Source organism: Anas platyrhynchos, chromosome 19, assembly GCF_047663525.1.
Source record: "Anas platyrhynchos isolate ZD024472 breed Pekin duck chromosome 19, IASCAAS_PekinDuck_T2T, whole genome shotgun sequence".
NCBI lineage: Eukaryota > Metazoa > Chordata > Aves > Anseriformes > Anatidae > Anas > Anas platyrhynchos.
The window spans coordinates 9959621-9980141 of record NC_092605.1 but is presented as its reverse complement, the minus strand read 5'-3'; the positions used below and the strand labels follow the sequence as shown (position 1 = coordinate 9980141).

Sequence of the window (20521 nt, the reverse complement as noted above, 5' to 3'; positions counted from 1 at the left end):
ATAATGGTCAGACATGGTACAGAGCTCACCCATAAGGACTATCAGCAAATTTAACACATTTGAGGCTTTTAAAACAAGAGCTGATTCTCTCCCTTTCTCCACCTTCTCTTTCTCCTCACCCCATTTAAACGGATCACTTAATCACAGAACTTTAACTTTTTATTTCTGGATCTATTGAGTTTTTTTAATTTAATTCTATTTCAATAACCAGCATAGGCTTCAAGCTCACATAAAAGAGGCACTTAAATAAAATCACCTAGTTGAAAATATGCCAAAAGAGTTAATTGTTCATACAGCACTTAGACATTATCTGTGGTGAGCACTGCAGAAACAAAATGCTGCTAAAAACTTAACAGCATAAGGAGGGAAACCAGGTCAGCTCCACACAAAGAGAAGAGGCAATGATTTCGGTTGTACGCGTCACAAAACTGTTGCAAACTTGGGAGTGCAATAATTCTGATAACTGATAAATGTGCCAGTAAGAGTCTTATATGCCTAAATTTGAAATGATCAAGGCTAATAAATAAAAGGGAATCATTAAAGTATCAAAAAAAATATATTTTTTTTCATACATCAAGTCTACTAACTCAGCTCTTGACCAGCACAAAATAAATACATCTTGATTTTTTTTAAATAACAAGGAGGAACATTTGGACATACAGACAAGATTGGTTTTGCAAGTCCAAAACATGAGATGTCTCACCAACACTAAGAACTAGAAGGCTTGTTTATTTAAGAAAAAATTAAATGACCATTGTACACTGCATGAGGCCAGTACAATTTTTCCAGGGAAAACAAAGAGGGAAAACATATATACTGCAAGACAAAAGTTTCAGAAAGCAAACTGAATTCTGGATTTTTATTATAAATGGTTGTTAAAGCAAAGAATAACAGTTTTATTACTGATTTATTTTTTTTTTTAACTAGAAAAATTCACCCACTGGAGAGAGCACCACAGCAGGGACTTCAAATAATTGTACTTCTGTTCTTGGCCCTGATACTGACAAAATCTAAGTCTTCGGTCAGATCATTACAGCTTTCCTAGACATAAAGCATACTTAACACTACTGCTTGGCAAAGAAACAATTTCTAGCTGTTATGTATTACTATTAGAATAAAGGGAACATAGTTAGGCTGCAAAGCAATTCCTTAAACTGCTGGTTGGAAGGTACAACTCTTTTAACAGCTACAGAATTATACTTTCAGAAACTTTAATTGGTCATACCTGAAACTTTTCCTTCATAAACTTTGAAATTATTACGCTTATCGTTTGTTGGTTCTCCAAATATGAATTTGAAAAGAAGCAGTGTTAAAATGAAAGGTAATCAAGATAGAATGTTGGTAAACTTAAGCAAAAAGGTTTTAACTTAATGCAAGGTTTATAAAATCTTTTCCTGTTCCAGTTTTACCTCAAAGTATTTCTTTTTGTACAAACTCTTGCTTATGATCCCCAAAAGCTAACCAACAATATAGTGCAAGCAATGATGATTCTAAACAATTTAATAGGCAAAGAAATAACTTTTATAAAACTATGTTTTTTTCCAACACACATTTGATGGAACTGACCCAGGTACTTTGTGTCACCAAAGCAGGAACTATCACACAAAAACACACCTGTACCATCAGCACGTTAGACAAGTCTTAATATCAAACAGAATACACAGAAGTGAAAAAACAACCAGTAGTACCTGTAAGCTTAATTTTGGACAAACGTGCCAAAATTCCTGGCAAATCATCCAGCCGTAGCTTCATTTCTTTCCATTGTCTTTCTTCTTTGGATTCTGCTCTTAGTGGTGTGGCTGAGCCTCCAATTTCCGCAGCTAACTTCGTTTCTCTCAGCTCATTTATGTTTGATGTCTTAGACAAAGGTTGATGAACAGGAGAAATTGGTATAATCTTGTGTATAACTTTCTTTTCTTGATCCAATTGTTGACTCTCACGAAAAGGAGATGCAACTGAATCTGACTTAGGTTTTGCTCGTTGGCTGAGGTCTTTGTTGTACTGTGTTACATACTAAATAGAACAATAAATTTTAAGATGATTAGCTAAGAAGATGTTTTCATCCATTTTACGTTGTTATTAATGCCAAAACTATTGCTACATTATTCTTCTTATCAGGTTTACTTTACTATAACAGGTTTACTATAGTGACATGACTGAGTTAGCCTTCTTTCAAACATTTATTTCACACACAGAAAGTTTCTGAAGTTGGACAACATACAACAAAGGCAGTTTTCCATTTCACAACTGCTTCAATGGCATTTACGTAACCTCAAAGAATTGTTTTTGGACAAAATATAACTTCCCTTGTAGTTTTGACCGCAAACTTTACTTAATTTGTCTTCAAAACTACCAGGCAATATCACTTGATTTATAAATGATTAGTTCAACCGTAAACAAACAGGTACGCATAGGTCCATAACAACTCCAATCTCCAAAAACAGGAACTCAACTTTTTGCATCTTTACAAGATTTAAGTGATTTTCGTACTAGCACTTAAACGAATAATAAAAGTAATTTAATTTTACGTTTCCCAGCAGGAGATGAGCACTCCACTTCAAAGGCACAGAAGGCTCCACGAGGAAGAGGACACGCTGAGCACAAGGCAGTACCTGTGCTGCAGCGACCTTCCTCCAACCTCAGCTGTTTCAGATCCCATGTGCTTAACTCTGATGCAATGCACAAAAGGAGATGCTTGGACTTGCCTCAGCTTGCCAGATAGGAAATTTGTTTTTTTTCAACCAATCTCCAGTTTGACTTGCCACATGAGACAAAGTTAATCAAGGAATGAGAAACACAGGATAAGCACACTCCTTGACTTACCATTCGTTTGAGAAAGTTAAAGTACTGAAACGTGATCAATCTGTCATTGGCTACTCGGCACAGATGCACAAACTGGCATGGTACTTGCCGTATTCCTGTTTTCTTCAAGTGCCAAATAAATAAACCTATTAAAAGAAAAAAAGGAGAACATTAGGTTCCGGCTCTGCCCCTGGATTTGCTTGTAATTCAGCCTCCAGCACCTGTTGTCTGCTGGGACGTGACACCACCACAAATGGGAACCTGGACAGGGGGAGCCACATTTGTGGAGTCCTACTGAAGAAACCGAAAGTGCAGGTTGCTCTAATGGTTTGCAGTTTTTCTTCCTAATTTCCCAGCTCCCCACAGACACGCTTTTTTAAGCTTCTCTTCCTCCTCCACGACCCCGCAGCTCTCTCAAGTGCGTGCATCTCGGCCACACAGCATGAGCAGCGCTTCAAGGAAGCAGCTGCCACAGGGCTGCAAGATTACACCAAGGCCACCCGCACCTGATGTGACACCCACGCTCCTTTATTTTATTTTAAGAAAACACCGCTACAAACCAACCACCCCACGACACCACCCGACCCCGAAGGGCACCCTCAGCCCCAGCACTCCCCGCGGGGACACCCCTCATGGGAGCCGGCCATGCCCGGGGACACCCGGCGTGCGCTCCCCACCCTTCTCCCTGCCAAAACCAACCGGCCCCGCTGCCCCCAGAGCCACCCCAGCACCGGCCCGGCCCGCGGTACCTGCCAGCGCCCGGGGCGGGCTGCAGCGGCGGGCGGCGCTCATGGCGCTGCGCTGCTCCCGCCGCCCTCTCCCCTCAGCTCCTGGGCGCCGCCATCTTGCGCGCCCCGGCCCCGGGACGCCATCCGGGTCGGCGCTTCCGCCGCCGGCTGAGGGGAGCCCGGCCCCGGGGGCGGGAGGGGAGCGGGGAGCGAACATTGCTGACCCTCGGCTGCCAAAGAACAGCCCAGATCCCTGCCGGGGTACACAATCGGCTTGTTTCTGGCGCTGGTTATTAAAATATTAAAATCTATTTATTTTTTTTTCTACTGGATCGCAGTGTTTTTATTAAAATTCGCGGGCTTAGCGCGCTGGCAGTGACAGGAGGAGGGTGCCGGGGGAGGGGGGAGGTCACAAAATACTTGTGAAACAACCGAGTAAGGGGTAATTAAAAAGGTTAATGTGGCAGACAGGTCGGTGAGGACACGGAGTCTCATTCCCCAAACTACCTGAATATTAAAGATCATAGAAATCATAGAAAATCATAGAATCATTTCGGTTGGAAAGGACCTTCAAGATCCCATGGCTTGGTTAAAAACAAACAGCAAAAACACTTGTATTGACCTGCCAAGGTCACTTGGAAATTGGGATTAGTTTTCTAACCCGCTCGGTTTCAGTTACACGCTGCAGGAGGTCGGATTTAGAAGAGGGATACTTCCCAGAGGGTCCTTACTGAAGGCATCCTCCCTTGTACCAGTGCTGGTGCTCCCTGGATCCTTCTCCAAGCAGATTCAACTTGCTAACCTGAAAGGAAAAAAAAAAAAAAAAAAAGTACTTATTTTGCTGGGTTAACTGTTTGCACCCACACTGTGCAGGGGCAGATAGGCTGAAAGCTGGTACAAGGCATGAGGAGGAGGCCTCTGCTGTGCTCCAACCAGAAAGGCAGGGGAATAGTTGGGACTGCTCAAGCTGTAAAGCGTTATTGCACCCCCAGGCACCTTTAAAATGTTTTCTCTTAAGAGTTTAAGTTCAGGAGATGTAGGCTATAAGTCACTTAAATGCTTTAGAAAATCATTCTCAATATTTTAACATGGAAATCTGCCTCAGACCCATCTTCCTCCCGGGCTTTCATTTCTTTATAGTGCTTAAATTCATGCAAAAGTCATCTTAAATCATTATTAGGAAGATAAAATGAAAACACTCACTTTAATTCACCAAGAATATCCTACTTTGAAGCATTTATTTCCACTCTGCTTCTATTTGGGGAGCTGGGGAGAAATTAGGACTTCACATTTCTTACAATTAATAACCTGTTTTACTCTGAGTTCTCATCACTCAGCATATATCACTTGGCAGTTCCTGTTTGCATCTCCAGTTTTTGTAACTACCACAGGTTTGGTCTCAAGTTAAATTTACACCTGCAAAAACAAAATAAACATCACATAGCAAACACACAATGGCTACACAGAGGGCTGGAACGGCTGGTTGGTTTTAGGGCACTTCGGGTCACAGAGAAAAAGGGTGAGGTAGCCAAAGGTTCCGTGTCAGGGCTGAGATTTAAGGTTTGGTAATTTTCATTGCCTTTCACTTGGGCAATAAATTGCACCCCTGTAGAGAAGGGGTAAAACACTACTTTTCTAATTAAGGAGAATGTTATCCATGGGCCTCCAGGCAGAGAAATGCCTCCTTATGAAACGATAATGATGATTTAAGGAACACAGAATGTCACACATCCGTTTGGGTTTAACCACTAAAGTTACTCCTTGGAAAAAAAAAAAAAAAAAAAAAAAAAAAAGGATTTTTAGTGAACACAAGTATCCAAGCGTCAGAGTTACATTTCAGCCTAAGATGGCTGCACAGGCTTTGGGTCTTGTTAGCAAGGCGTTGGGTCTGCAGAGTGCTGATTCTGCACAATCTGCCTCCACGAAGTACTGAACGCTCCAGCAAGCGCCAGGCACCGTAACAAATCATTAAAAAGGGCACGTGGCACTTCCAGGGAGCTCTCAGCACCTTGCTCACTCGGGTCCCCCCGCCTCGCCCCCGGGCAGCATCGCAGCAGGACTACCTGCAGGCTGCAGGAGCAGCACCCTGCCTGTCTCAGGGCTCCAAGGCCAAGCACTGCTGGGGCACAGCGATTCCCGAGTTCTCTCTGCTAATTGCTGAGATGGGCAATTGCTCCGTACCTATTGCTACTTCTCCACGGTTATAAAATAAACACCGCACCTAGAGGTCCGTTTTCAGGGTGATGCAAGGGGTGTTTAACCACGCGACTCCCATTAATGTTAATTACAGAGCACATATTAACAGCGTTATACGATCCTTTTTCCTATTAGCACTATCATAAATCTGATTGGTGGGGCTTAATTAGATCTCAGCAGCATAATGCAATAGTTTGATACACGAAAGGGCAAATTCATGGAGACAGCATACTATTATTATACTTTAATCTCAAAATCTCTCCTTCTCTTACTCATAACACCAACAAGGCTTCTTGTAAGATTGATTTGTTGTCAGAAAATGATTTAAAGACCGACTGTAAAAATATTATATTTTCCTTGCTTCATAGAATGCGGCATTGATGTTAGAGCTCCACAGAGACTCGATGTACTTTCAGATAGGGAACTTTAAAAGCCAAGTGCAAAATAAATAAGATGGCATCCTGCTGTTATTGTGGTAACCTTTACAGATCATTTCAGAGCTATGACTGTTGCGGAGTTCAGTAATACACCATGTGGGAAGCTGTAGCTTTGTGGACTTCTACCCCTTTTAGCTTAAGCCCCACTGTATTTGCTTTGTTGGGACCCAGCTGTGGTACGTAGCAGAAGGAATGGTGTCCAAAGCGAAGGGCGCAGGATTTTATAGGTATATTCTCCCTGCTGAGATCTCCTGGAGTCAGAGCTGGTCCCAAACTCAGAGGCTGAGAAACTCCCAGTGATGCTGATGACCATTTAAGTAGTTCATTGTGTCACCCGTAATGGGATAGATTTGTGATTTTCCACAAATGAGCATTTGTGGTGCACAAGCATTACATTGATGCACAGATGTGTTTTGGGCTTGAATGAAGAAACCTCTCAACCAGAAGCAAAATGTACTGGTTCCAGCCGAGAGCCTGAAACATGCCAGTTCATTGCTGTTAAAGCCTTGCGCTCAGCAAATAACTCTAAGTGGTGTGTAGCGGGTTAAAAAAATATAATAAAGAAATCAAAACCCCTAACCCCTCCCTCCACCCCAGTCCCAGTGCTCTGGAGTAGCTGAAGCTTCCAAGAGCAAATGAAAGAGTAGTCCTGGTAGATCAGGGCTCAGTAGCCTTTCCGAAGGGGTGTGCCAGACTGGTTTCTTTCCCCAGGCAGAGTTCAAATATACCGTAGGAAATCAGCAGAAGCTCAAAACTGCTGCCTCTTCCCAGCTGCCAAAGGTGGCCTTGTGCTGACCCTGTGGTATGCCGTTTTTGGCAAGCCTGTATGGCTTGCTCACCACCTGCAGTGGACTCTGAGCTGTAATTGCTTCCTTCGGTTAAAGGACTTGCAGCCTTTCCATGGTAGAGCTTCGCTGGGTGCCTGGTGTAAGCTCAGCTCTGATCCAGTTCGGAGCTGCTGTCAAGCCTGGTGCAAACCTGCAGGCAGTGGGAAGTAAGCAGGGACGAAGTGAGCAGAGATGAACCGTGCCAAGGGAATCACCCCTAAACATGGTGAGACCTAGAGAACAGAGAATAGTTCGGCTGGAAGGGACTTTTAAATATCAAGTCCCACTGCCTGGCCATTTCAGGGCTAACCAAAGGTTAAAGCCTGGTACTGAGGGCAGTATCCAAACGTCTCCTGAACACTGATGGGCACGAGGCATCAACAGTCTCTCTAGGAGTCCTGTCCCACTGTCTGACCACCCTCACAGTAAGCAATTTTTTCCTAATACCTATTCTGAACCTCTCCTGGCACAGCTTTGTGCCTTTCCCTCATGTTCTGTCACTGGTTACCTGCACTCTGGCAGCAGAAACAAGTTCACAAAGGAGCTACACAGCCCCCCATGACCTCCCATCCCATCTGCCATCCCTTCCTAACTCACCGAGACATTGCTGTTCCTGACAGGCAGCGATGCCCCTTACAGTTCTCAGCCAGCATCAACAATAGATTTTTCCAGCAGCCCTTTGCCCAGAAAATAACCCTCTGAAGAAAAGAACCTGTGTCCTGTGCTTTTTCAGCTGAGAATTGCTGCCTGAATATCTGCAGACCCTGCTTTTTTTTTTTTTCATGCCTCCTTCCAGAGGTCTTTCTTTTCCTGGAAAATCTATGTGAAATTCCCAAGCTGCCTAGGACTCAAAAGATCTAATAAAAATAAGATTTATTAAGAGCAGAGGGAGGAAATCAGATTAAAACTGAAGAAACAGCTTGCATAACTGATCTCTTATACTCAGCAAATGCTCAGGAAGTGCTCGGTGCACACATTAACCGTTTTGTGGAAGCCCTCTCCACCCCGGCAGCCAGGCGAGGCGGGCGGTGGGCTGCAGCGTGTGTCTGCTCCGCAGCCATGGCCATTAGCTGCACAAAGCCCAGCAGAGCACACCCACAGCTTCTCAGCACCAGATGCAAAGCTGGGTTTTGCTGACCCACAATTAACCCCTTCTGCCTCCCTGACCCCAGCAGATGCCATTGCTCACTGGTGCAGGCTGAGACCTTCAGGATTCCTGCCTCTCCTGCCTTTGCCCATTGCTATTTTCTTCTCTCCCCAGGTCATGCTTTGCTACCCCATCAGCCCACTGCCCTACTCAGGTCCAGCTTTGGCTTGGCTTAAACCCGTGCACTTTGCAGGACTCTTCTGACTTGTTTTTCTCCCTGGGCAGCATTTTGCCCAGGTAGGCAGCTCTCCCCCCACAGCATTTACCTTCAGGGACACGACAGCAGCACCCACCTGTGAGTGCCTGCCTCCCATCCCTCTGCGGGGGCTACCTGAGCGTGATGATGCCCCACGAGCCAAGCTCCAGGAAATGGAGTTTCAGCTTCCTCCTCATTCCAAATGGTGCTTAAACAGTCCTCAGATCAAACAACGTGGACTCCAGCTGGCAATTTTTTTGCTCTACTACCCTCACTTGGATGCTTTTGCATCCTTGAATGAAGATTTTGGACTGGTTGGCCCCACCAGCCCCATTAGCCAGGTATCTCCCTGCTTACCCATTGCTGAACCCAAGCAGGACACGTCTCTCTCTCTTCTGCTTCCACCGATACAACTTCTATACCTACAGTTTCTTCTGCTTCATGGAAGACCTCTCACCTTGCCTAGCTTGACGGGCTGCTACTTCATAAAATCTTCATAGCTTCTTCTGGCAATTTTTCCTATTCTTTCCCCAACATAAAACAAAGAGGGAGGAAACAGATTTTGTCTGACATCTCAGTGCACACCCTACGTGGTGGATGCAGTTTTGCTCCATGTTTGTTGCCACCCCAGCCAGGTGGGCAGGGATGCTTGTGCTTGGAGGGTCGGGCATGGAGATGGCCACCATGAGACAAGCACTGAGAAACGTTCTGCAGCATGCCAGTGGCTGTGAGCCCTGGCCCTACACGTGCAGGAGCCTGCGTGGCCGGCTCCTGGTTGTCCTCAGGAACCTTGTCCTCTGAACCCACAGGTGTAGGTCCTGCAGGCATCTGCCGTTCCCTGGTCGGGGATGAACAATTTGCACTGCCTCAGCTACTGCCCAACCCAGTGAGTGAGAAGGCAGCAAAACCACGCCGGGATATTTACAAATTATGTTTTATAATTATATGTCAATGTGGATTCTGGACTTTCAAATAATTCAGCTCGAACTTCGAACCGCTTGATCCGCACATCTGCGTGCTTCATCTTGAAACTTAAGCCCCAACTGGCTGTTCCTGAAATCAGTCGATACCTGCCACTGCTGCCTTACACCGGAGCTGAATCAGACCCAGTGCTCGTGCATCCCTGATGAAGTGTCACCACGCCACCAGGGTGAACAGGGATTCCTCAGTGGGAACGAAGCCCCACTGGACTCCGTCCCTGCCCACAGGGGGTTTGGTGGGTGCGTGGGACACGTCCTGTCCTGCAGGACCCACAGCTCAGCTCCCTGTAACAGCAGCACAGCCAGCTCGGCAGCTCGCCTCCTTCGGCTCACAGCCTTCACAGCTTCCCAGCGAATCTCCCATTCTGCGTGACTTCCCTCTGCCCTGCACTATTTCCAGCCTTTATGTAAGAGGCATCGCAAGCCACTTAACGCTAGTTTGTTTGGACAGTTGCTCTGCAGCAGAGTTTGTTGGATTCAGCAGAAATGCCTTCTGCTGTCATAGCAGCACCAAACACGGACGTGCAGATGACTGACTCGCAAGGGTAACGGCACTCCGGAGCCCTGCAATTATGCACAGCGCTGCTATTATATAATTGATCCGGGGATTTCATAAATTATTCTTTTTATAGTTTCTGAGAACACCCAAAGTCAGGTTAGGGAGAGCTTTAATGCCCACTTTCCTTGCCAAAAGCACATTGCTTTATCTCATGACCTGGCGGCTCCAGGAGCAGCCTTGCTCCTGCCCAAAGCTGCCCGCTAGCCGGGGTGTCTGACCGGCAGCATTTCTGCCTGCTTTTCTGCCCACCTCATCCTCGCCTCAAAGAACTGCAGGTGCAGTGACAGCCGATCCTGGTAGAAATAACATAATCCCGGCTACAGATGCCATTTATTTTTTAAAAGGGCGTGAGACGGAGCTGCCAGCTGGAGGGTGCACAGCAGGCAAGGGCTCGGTCCCCTCTCTGTCACCGCTGCTTGCCCTGCCTTGCGTGGCACGCAGCCAGGCTCGTGGTGCCATCTTCTCACATGGAAGCAGTCAAGCAAAGTTCAGCCTTGTTATTGCGTGGATCGAGCCCTCAGGATAACCCGTGGTGCTGTGAGAAGCACCCTGGTTGCTACCCAGTGTTGCTGCTTTTCTGTCTGGGTCAGGGCTGCATCAGTGGACCCAGTGCAGTCCAGGCACAGCGTGGCAGCCAGCGCCGCCCTCCAGCTGTGGGACATCACCAAGCCATAACCCTCATGGGCTCTTCTCCCCTGGCACTGCCAGACAAACCACGGCCTCAGGGCAGGGGCAATTCCTCGCAGGCAGGAGGTCGCCTGCATCCCTCCCTCTCCTGGGTGAGAAGCCAGACAAGTCCCTCCTAGGAGGAGGATGAGGAGCTCCAGCGTTTCCCTCACTGTGAAGGAATCACTGGTTCATGTTTTTCTTCATTAGCGTGTGGATCAATTTAGTTTCTGAGCCCCCAGTAAGAACTAGGGAAGGGAGGGGTGGAAGAGATGCCTCAGCCCTGCTGCCTCCCCCAGCACCTGGCAGCCTGGGACGCCAGATGGCCAAAAGAAATGATAACCTCACTTGTGTTTCCAGTTGATCTTTACACCACAAAATGTATCTAAAGCACAGCAAAACTCTTTTGCAGAGAAATACTGTGGGTGTCCTATTGATTGCAAACTCCACCGGCTCCACAAGACAAGGGGCCAGAGCAGCCTCCTGAACTTGATGAAACAAAGGAGATGAGAGCAAGAGGATGTCTTGATTACAGAAGAGCAGAACACACAGCCTCCTTATTTATGGGCAAGACGTTCAGGGAGTCAGAGCTGTTATAAATCATGCAGCCAAGCAGTCATTTTTTGTGAAGCTCTCACATCCCAGACCAACTAACCATGCTCATATTAGCCTCAGCAGTTGACAACCATAGCAAAGAACTCGCAGAAAGGATAACATTTATGAACATATCAAAATGATTCATAATGGGCTATTAAAAATAGCAAGAGATGAAAGAGGCAGCCCACAGATAAGCCATTCTGAGATCCCCAGTAATTCAGAGCACTGTTTTAAGAAGTCAAGTTTTAGCTATCACAGACCTGTCCCTGCTGCTCTGCAGATAACAAGGTGGGCTGTTCCCAGCAGGGTGAGGGCTCTCCTCCACCCAAGGCTCTTTATTTCACTCTGGCAGCTATCACACAGCTATTGAAAAAAGCTGTGCATAACTCACACCCACCTTCCGTCTCCACTCTGCCAAGTGACAAGGCTGAGCACACGTCGCGCTCAGCCTTATTTTCCGTAGGCTGGCTCTGCGCAGCGCTCGCATATTCCAAGGGTTAATTTTGGCAGCCCAGGGTAGCTGGTCAAGTACAGCGCGCGCACCCCCTGGGCAGTTTTCGTAGCCTGTCAGGCACTTGTTAACACACTAACCCATTCATTTTTATTTTTTTTTATTTTTGGATGAATTTGTGGCATGTTGGACAAGAGCCAGAGGCTGAGCCGGGAACAATATTTATTTATATCTACACACAATAATTCATGTCTGCCCAAATCACGGACTTTCCCTAATCCGCTGTATTTCAAAACATTTGCAGTTCTCTCAGCCGATTAGCAGTGGCTTTGCTTGGCCCGATCGAGTGGAAAGAAACGTAAGACAGCGAGTGCAGCTGAATGCTTTGATTCACTGATAGAGGTTGAATGTTCGGCCCCGGCTGCTCCACCAGTCCCTAAACTAAAGATCCTTCTAGGTGTAAAGAGCCGCGTTTTGTGCCATGACAAGGCACGCCGAGCATCCAGTCCTTGTTCCAGTCCTTTGCTCTGCTGTAGCAAACACAAAACACGGTGTTTGGGATGAGGAGGGCAGCAGGGCACGGAGCTACTGAAGGTACAAAATGTCCCGGATACATGTAAAAGGAAAAAGGGATTAAGAAAGGGAGGAAACAAAAGAGGATTCAGAGGTTTGTTAGGCAGGTTTGGAAATTATTTGGGGAAAATGCAGCTTGGATGCAAACAGGTTTAGTGTCAAGTGTAACTGGGATGAGAGAAGCCTGCTGAAACCAACCCCACGTTTGGGTATGACCACAACAGGATGCTGTGCCTGGACGGAGGGACTGGTGACTGTGTAATAGGAAGAGCCACCTATCAGCCCGGGCCTTTCACGGCCTTTGGAAGATCAGTGGCATCAACACCGGCTGCAGGGAGGGGAATGAAGCACAGAGAGGGGACAGGATTTTTTCGATTCACCCAAAATACCATGAAGAGACCTCCGTGCCCTGTCTGCCAGACCATTTGCCCATATGTAAGTGCCTGGGCTTAGGGACAAGGGATCGGAGACAGATCAGGAATCAGAGACATCAGAGGCATCAGAGCAATCAGAGGGCTGCCCCACTGGAGCTCGGAGAGGGGCCAGACCCCCTCGCAGGGTGCCGTCACCCAGGGGGGAGCTGGAGCAACCCCGCAGGGTCTCACAGAGGAAGAGCTGTACTTTTCTCTTGCCGGTAGCAAATGTGGGGACTGAGTTAAATCAGCCTGGCCGGTCTCACTGCTTAACCAGCCTTACATTGGTTTGTCAAGGCAGTGTTTGTTTTCAAAACAGCCAACGTGACTTATTTATATGTGGTGGTAGCCCGGGTCCTTTTGGTCACATATTCACCTTCAGGAGACCTTTGTAATTTTCCAGGCAGCCCAAACAGTCCGTCTTCAGTATTCCCAAACTGATTCTTTCTTATTGCTTTAAAAATGAGTGGAGTTTAAGCCTGATTTTTTTTTTAATATATTTATATTTTTACATGGGGAAACTTGAAGGGGTTGCATCATTAACAGCAACTTTATCTGACCTGAATTTGGCTACTGCATAGTTTAAATCCCTCAGGGGACCTTCATTACTCCAGCATTAAGGAAGCTTTCGGAGTTTTAAAAATCCTCGTAAATGTTCTTCTCAGAACCACACTATAAATTCAGCTTTTTATCACAAACTTTTCCCCTCCCTAAATTAAAAAAAAAAAAATAACTCTCAACTTATTTCACTCTATTTCATGACAGTGTTTTAAAATAGAATTTAATACTCACGAAGTGCTCTGCAAATCCAAGTTTCGTGTATGCGGGCTGTACCAAGGGGGGATGTTCTGAATTTGGCCAGGGCTTTTTTTTTCTTTTTCTTTCTTTCCTATTCTCACTCCATATTATTTGAATTAAACTCCACATGTATGCCAGCAGAGATCAAGATCGGCTGGCACTAGGTGCTATAGAAATGCAGGATAAGGCACAGCCCAGCCCAGAGATAACTAAAATCGAGGAGATAAAGCCAAGGGAGGGAGGGAAGTGCTCCTGTCACCACTGTGCACACCTGGAGCAAGGGCACAAAGGAAGGAGCACCCACACCAGTTATCTCCAGCACTGGTGCAGGAGCCTGGGTGCGGGTGCAGGTCCCTCCTGGCAGTGGGTGCTCCCAGGGGAGCGTACATCCAGAGCCTGAAGGGGGGGACATGGGACAAGACCCTGGTGATGGAAGGAAGCTGCCCCAACCTCCTGACCCCTCCAGGTGGGTAATTGGCCTGGTGTTGGGCTCGGTGGAGAGCTGCAAGAAGCAGCAGTTTGTTTCATTAAGGCACCGGTGCCAGCTACGTGGGCTGGCTTTGGGATGGAGAGGGGGTGTGAGGTGAGTGTAAGGTGTGCTGCTTGCACTAACATGCCCGTGAGCCCCAGAGAGATGGGGTTTGTTGAGAGAAGGGCTGTTAATTACAGGTATTCAGAGATGACATCCAGTCTGAGATATCCGTATCCCCAAGAAACTGAAATGATGCCCATCCCAGTTAGAAGCATGGCAGCCCATCGCCTCTGAAATGAGGGCTTTGGGGGGACAGAGGAGAGATTTGGGCCCCCAAAGGTCTCCAAGGAGAAACAAAGTGCAAGAGCAAACCACTCCATCGCTCTGCTGGAGAGCGCAGACACAGCTTCGCCCTGCTGCACAAGCCTGGTGCAAGGTGTGCACACGAGGGCACCAGGAAAGGACCCCGAGGCAGCTGGGGGACGTGCAGAGACCTCTCTGATTTTTACTGTAAGGAGTTAAAACTCAGCTTTCTTTTCATTTCTTCACCCCCGTCCTTTACATACACTTGTAATTGTTTCTCTATTCTAGACACTATGAATAAAAGCCAGTCAACCAGGCATGCAGAGTTTGGTTCCACATTAAATAACTGTAATAGGAACTGATTATTTCCCCATGCAGTAGCGCCAAAGGTCACCTCTGTTTACATTTTTCTCCTCTGCAAAGTCCATGGGTGGAAGCTCGCTCAGTTACAAGCTCCCTTCATGCACACTGTGCTGCTGTCCTGGCACCCATCGCCCCATCCCCGGGGCTCCCCCAGGTTCAGCCGTGGCTGCTGCGTGCCACATGGGGTCTGTGTGTGACAACCCCAACCCCTCCACCAGTGGCTCCAGGGGGGCACAGAGTGGACAAAACCTGGAGACCCAACCCCACGAGTCTCTGGTTTGGAGGCTGCTCGGCTCTCAGGGTTTGTTCAATGGCTTGGAGGTTTTTTCCCTATTAGAGACAATGTGAGTGTCTCTCTGGGCTGGCTGGGGACATGGCACGGTGCCACCACTCGCTGGCTCTGCAAGGGGAACTCCTAAGGAACCGCCTGCACCGTGCCTCTGCCCCTTATTTTTCTTGCTAATAACTTTATTTTTTTTTTTTTAATGGAGCTCAGCAGCTCAACCATCTCAGAGCCACCATTAATTTTATCTTCCCCCTAATTTATTGATGGAGCTCCTTTCTCCCTTGCCTTTTCTGTCCCCGTGATATATTTCCAAAAGCCGGCCGGTGCCCACGGGAGCAGTCTCTCCCCCCAGCTCCCCGCCAGCCCCACACATGGCCCTGCACCCGTTCCCTGCCCTGCCACAAAGCCCCCGCTGTGTCTGGCCATCCCAGCACCTCCCTCATTTGCTTTGTTTGCTGCTCCTCACACGCTGCATTTTTCTCTTTCCATGTAAAAACACAGCTGAGGCAGGGAGTGCACGGGCACCAAGCGGTGCAGCCCCTTCCCATGGGGTCGGGCTCCCTGGCTCCAGCTCCGCTCTGTCCTACTTTCTCTGCCCCACCACTCGCTCCTTCAGTTGGAAAAATCACCCTTCCTAGTACATCGTGTTCACCAGACTCCTTGGTTTGAGATCTACAAGCTTCTTTTACACCTGCATTACAGTGTTGTAACAGTTGTGTTCATTTAGTATTAATTAGCAGTGCTGCAATTTAGCTCAGTCCTCGAGGACACCGTCACGGCCCAGTTCTGGCAGCGATGGCACGCTGGCACAGCAGGAGGCAGCCCCTGCCCCAGAGCCTGAGCTCTGCAGATGAGTCAGGAGGGAAATCTCATCCTCCCGTTACACCAGGGGAAGGAAACCGTGCAGAGATTTGTGGGGGAGTTCACAATCACCTCTGATGGTTAAGCTCCCACGCCGAGCCCAGCTCCGTTAATCCTGCCCAGGTGGGTGGCGCAGGGAGGTGCGGGTGCCACGGGGCATCCGCATCGTTTCCCATCACATCGGTGCCCCAGTGCCATCAACTTCATCCTGGGCATCAGCCACTGGCTGCAGGGACCCCACTGCTCACACCTGCCCCACCAGCACCTGGCGGGGAGAGGGGCTGCCTGTGCCAGCATGTGAGCATTTCCCAAATGCAAGGAAGGTTTTGGTTTGCTTAACTTTTAGATTTCTCTTTTGGATCCATTGCCCATCCTGCTGAATTATTTCATCCTTTCTGAACCAAATTGCCTCCCTGCTCAACGACCTTCAGTTAGGACAAGGCATCCCACGGCTCACACAGAAATCCCAGCAGCAAACGGAGAGTGGCTGAATTCCTCGTTGCTCTGCAAGATAAGCTGTAGGCCAGAGCCAGAGGAGATTAATACCTGCTCCAGATGGAACAGGAGGTTGTTTCTTAAGCGGGTAAAAATGGGTTCAAACATGTGGGTGTGTGGCCAGATGGGCTGGGTGTGCTGGGAGCACACACTTGCTATAGAAACTTAAATATTTTCTTTAAGGCGCAGCAACTATTCGTTTCAAAAAATAATGCCATCAGGTTTCTGAATCTAAACAGGAACAAAGAGCAGTACATAATGGTCAGTACCTGCAGCTGCAGGAAGTGCCTCGGCAGCGCCTGCGGTCCCACACAGCTCGTCCCCCTGCACGCCCCCCCAGCCATGACTGGGAGGCAGGAGCTTGTTGGTGACATTTGGCTTCTTCCGCGTCTTTGTGAAAGAGGTTTCTTTACGGTGCTGTTTTTGTGGGGAGAGGAATGGGCTGGAAAATGTTGCTGCTGGAATAGGGTCGGTCCCAGCTCTCCCCAGCTGGAGCAGGGTGGGACGAGGACGGCTTCCCCACATCCCAGCCCAGAGACCCCGCAAGGAGCAGGCACTCCAGCTCTGCTGTGAGCACAGGGTTGCAACACAAAGCTGCTTCCATACAAAGCACTGGGAAAGCCTTCATTTCATCCCAATGGGGAAGAAATATAAATTAAAAAAGCCTCAAAAAGTGCTGGGAAAGGCAAGTGGCTCGCTGGCACCTCCAGGCGTGACAAGGGGAGCGTGTGGTTCTCTGCCCTCTTCATGTACCAAGAGCGTTCATTTCCCCCGGGTGAATGTGAGCAACCAAGAGGGGTAGAAATCACCAGGAAATTTGGGCTGGAATGTGGCAAAGCCCACAGCAGCCATCTGCACTGCCCTGAGCGGGTGTGTGAAGGGTTACCCTGCATCCCCTCCCGTGGTGCCCTACAGGAGGTGCACCCACATACATCTGCACAGAATAAACTAAACCATCCCCATCCCCATGGGGTAACCCAACACCCTCTACCCGCAGTAACGTCAGTGCCATGAAGAAAAGTGCAGGAAATCTAGATACAGCCAATTCTTGATGGTTTATTGCCTTGCTGAAGCTGAGCTGGAGCTATAGAGATGGGGGACGTGGAGCGATGCACTTCTGGAACTGCGCGGTGCTGGACGGGACGAGCTCCTTGGATGTCCCTTTGTTGCTCGGCTTGCAAACCAGGCTGTGGGTTTGGGATCCTGACTTTGGATACTCGATTTTTAAAATAATGGCCTTCATTTCTACCAGAGGCAGAGAAAAAAGAAATTGTCTGCCCTGGAAAACAGCCATTCAGAAACAATTTCCCCTAAAATTCTCACTAAGGGTGATGAAAATCCAAAGCAAAGGCGGGGGGGAAAAAAGAAGCTAGATGAATTAATGCTCTTTTAAAAAACTTTTTACAACTGATTTCTAATGAGGCATGGCCAATGTTGTTGACACGCAATTGGATCAGCTTCAACTCCTGGGACGACTGCTTGATGAATGGACAAATTCCAGGGCTGGAGACAAACGCTGCCTTCCTCTCCCACAACTCAGCACTTCTCCCACAGACTACTTAAACCTCCACCAGAAACGACTCGACTCTATATTAGTAGTTTAATTAAAAGTTTCCATATGCAAGTTGCCTTTGCTCTCACCAGCTTCTGAATGTGGAAATTAAACGCGCAGCAACAGGGAAAGGCTTTGAGCTGGTTTTATGGGGAAAGCTGCTAACCCACTCCCCTGACGCTTACAAGACACTGACTGTACCCTGCCTGGCCAAAAGACTGCGGCCAGCGAAGGGGCTGTGCCTACATAAAGCAGCTTTCTATAAGCTCAGCTGCAAATATATGTATTTTTATCCTAAGATGTTGCAACAAAATGTAAAAACAAGAGGGGCATTAATGGCAGGAGCTGCTGCTCTTATTAAAGTCACCAGTGTCTGCGGATCAGACACCAGGTGTGCTTTCTGGAGAAAAGACTGAAAGTTTGAGACATTTGCATGCCCCTTTGCCAGGGGGCCATCACTTCTAGCAGCAGAGCTGGGTGCTCCCCATGCTCATGTGGCCGCGGGCAGGCACGGCTCCTGCTCTCAGCCCAGCTCTTGGCTGGATGTAACCAAAGCCTGAGTTCAGAGCTTCTCTTCTGAGCCAATCCACCAAGGATGTGTGGCTGTGAGATGCTCTGGCCAGCTCCTTCTAGGAAAGAAAGAAAAAAAAAAAAAGGCTCTTTGGGGGCACTGGAACAAAAGCAAATGAAATGCAAATCCAGCTTCAAAGAAATGTGGGAAGCAGAGAGTGGTTTTGCAGCAACTGTGAGCCCCGGGGGTCTGCACCATGCTGTAACACAGTCCCTGCATAGCAGGCTCTGGGGTCAGCCCCATCCTCTTGGTCTTGTCTCAGCAACTAGAAACATATTTTGCAATTGGTGGAACCAGTCCCACTGATGGGATGGATGGATCTTGCCTGAGCATGTGTTAGTGGTTATCTTGTTGGAGCCCTTGCGTGCGAGGAGAGGCCCCAAAGTGCCCTGGCAGCTGTGGGAGCTGCTTCCTGATGTGCTGGAGGGAGCCGGGAGATCCCCCACGGCAGGGCTCCCCACCTGCCTTCCCTAAGCAGAGCTGTTTGAGCTCTGGGGACACAGCTGAAGCCACATCGCCTTCGTAGATTCCTCTTTAAATAACAGTAGCATTGTCCTTACCCCAAAGCACATGAGGCCAACCAAAGGACCGATGTCCAGCCAAGGTCCCCGGCTCCCCGAGGCACCAGCAGCGGTCCCAGTTCATGCTGAGAGCGGGCAGCGCTTGCTGCGCCGGGCCAGGGGAAAGTCAGGCGGCTCCCTTCAGCCCCTAAAGTGATTTAAGATTCACGCAGGCAGCCTGTTTCAAAACTCTTGGCTATACTCTGTAGTGCCATCAACCATGCACCTTTTATGAGCATTTTATTCATTTCAAAAAGTCATCTGAGTGGAAAAAAAATTATACATATATAAACATGATATAGGGAGCGAGCACCTTACAAACGGGAGCTGGGGCGAAATAAAACCCACTGCGGCGCTTAAAGACCATTCTAAATAGATTCACACCAAGCTTTGCTATTTCATAAAACATTAAAGGGTTTAAATGACTTTAAATACATCTGTAGAAATACAGGCCGTATTTTATTAAAGGTGTCAGGTCTGTCTAATCTCTCCTGTGTAAGATGTTCATTTCGCAGTAGCAAAGGCACAGAGATCATTAAGTCCATCTCCAGTGCTAGCAAAGGCAGCTTTTGCCAGCCACCAAACCCTCTCCTCATTAATATTTTAACATTTGAGGTAATGCCGAGGAACTTTCCTTTGTCACAGACACCGGAGAGATTAGCAGGAAATCTTTTCAAAGAGAACCACGGCACCCTCGGCACCAAGGGATTAGAACTGGAGCTGCACCGGTTCCTGCGTGACGGCACGGCGCTGGGACACAGCCACCAACGGGGGGTCCTCAGCCTGTAAACACAGATTTGGGGGTTCTCAGCTCTGAAGCCTCCAGTGGCAGATGGGATGGGCGAGACAGACCCCAGACTGACCCCGCATGGAGAATTTGCACCTCTGGAAGGCAGCGCCATGAGGGCCGGGGGACAGGCAGGGTACAGAGGGAGCCCTGAGGACAGCCCGGGAGCAGTGGCCTCCTGTTAGGGATAAATCTGACCTGGTGCCCGCAGAAATTAAACACCAGAACCTCCAGCTTTAGGAGCTGCGGGGAGGGAGAGTGCCAAAACACAGAGGGCGTTCAGGAGGTGACAAAATCAGCCCAGCAGGCGATGGGGACACCCGGCTGGCCCCGTGCCTACCTTGCTGGGGACAGCAGGGATGTGCCACCGTGGAGCAGCAGGAGCACTGTCCTTCACCTGGGGCCACCCACTCCCCAGAACATCTAGACTAGGTCCTGTCTGCCCCACTGTGACCCCTCTGCTTTGTGCTGAAGCGTTTTAGGGAATTTTGAGGGAGAGGCACTGAAGGATAACGCAGTGATGGGGCTCACAACAGTACCACTGGATGGAAGGATGATTTGGGGTGAGAAAATGAGAACCAGGGATTCTGGTCCTGTTTCTGATTGCCACAGGCATCTCATGGCTGCTATGGGGCAGACAAATTCTCTGCACCTCAATTTTCCTGATCTTTGACATAGAAAAAGGAATTCTCCTCCCAAAGGTCGTGCCTCCCGTATGTGCCGGCACGAGTCCTTCCCTGCTTGGTTAAATGGACAAGTTGGAAAAGGAAACAAGGCAAACATCTTGCATTTGGAGGTGTGAGGTCCAGGGAGGACCCTTAATCTCTCAAGCACTGATAAGATGGGAGGGTCAAGCAAAGCGACGAGGCTTAGAGGTGCTGAAATGGGACAGAAAGAGGCA

The 20521-nt window shown here is 48.4% G+C and overlaps 1 protein-coding gene across 3 annotated transcripts in view; it reads right to left on the bottom strand.

The window, feature by feature from the left end:
* COX10 (cytochrome c oxidase assembly factor heme A:farnesyltransferase COX10) overlaps positions 1-4287 on the bottom strand; it is a 101155-nt gene extending 96868 nt beyond the window's left edge. The window contains exons 1-3 of one of the 3 annotated variants that reach the window (XM_072025868.1): positions 4153-4287; positions 2824-2948; positions 1689-2013 (exon numbers count right to left, since the gene is read on the bottom strand). In XM_072025868.1, coding sequence (XP_071881969.1) covers positions 1689-2013; positions 2824-2826 — 328 coding nt within the window. In that variant the 5' untranslated portion in view covers positions 2827-2948; positions 4153-4287. Of the gene's footprint in view, positions 1-1688; positions 2014-2823; positions 2949-3023; positions 3345-3551; positions 3708-4152 lie in introns of those variants that run through there. The other 2 variants (XM_027471235.3, XM_072025869.1) reach the window with 2 other exon arrangements.
* Between the last annotated feature and the right edge of the window lie 16234 nt (positions 4288-20521).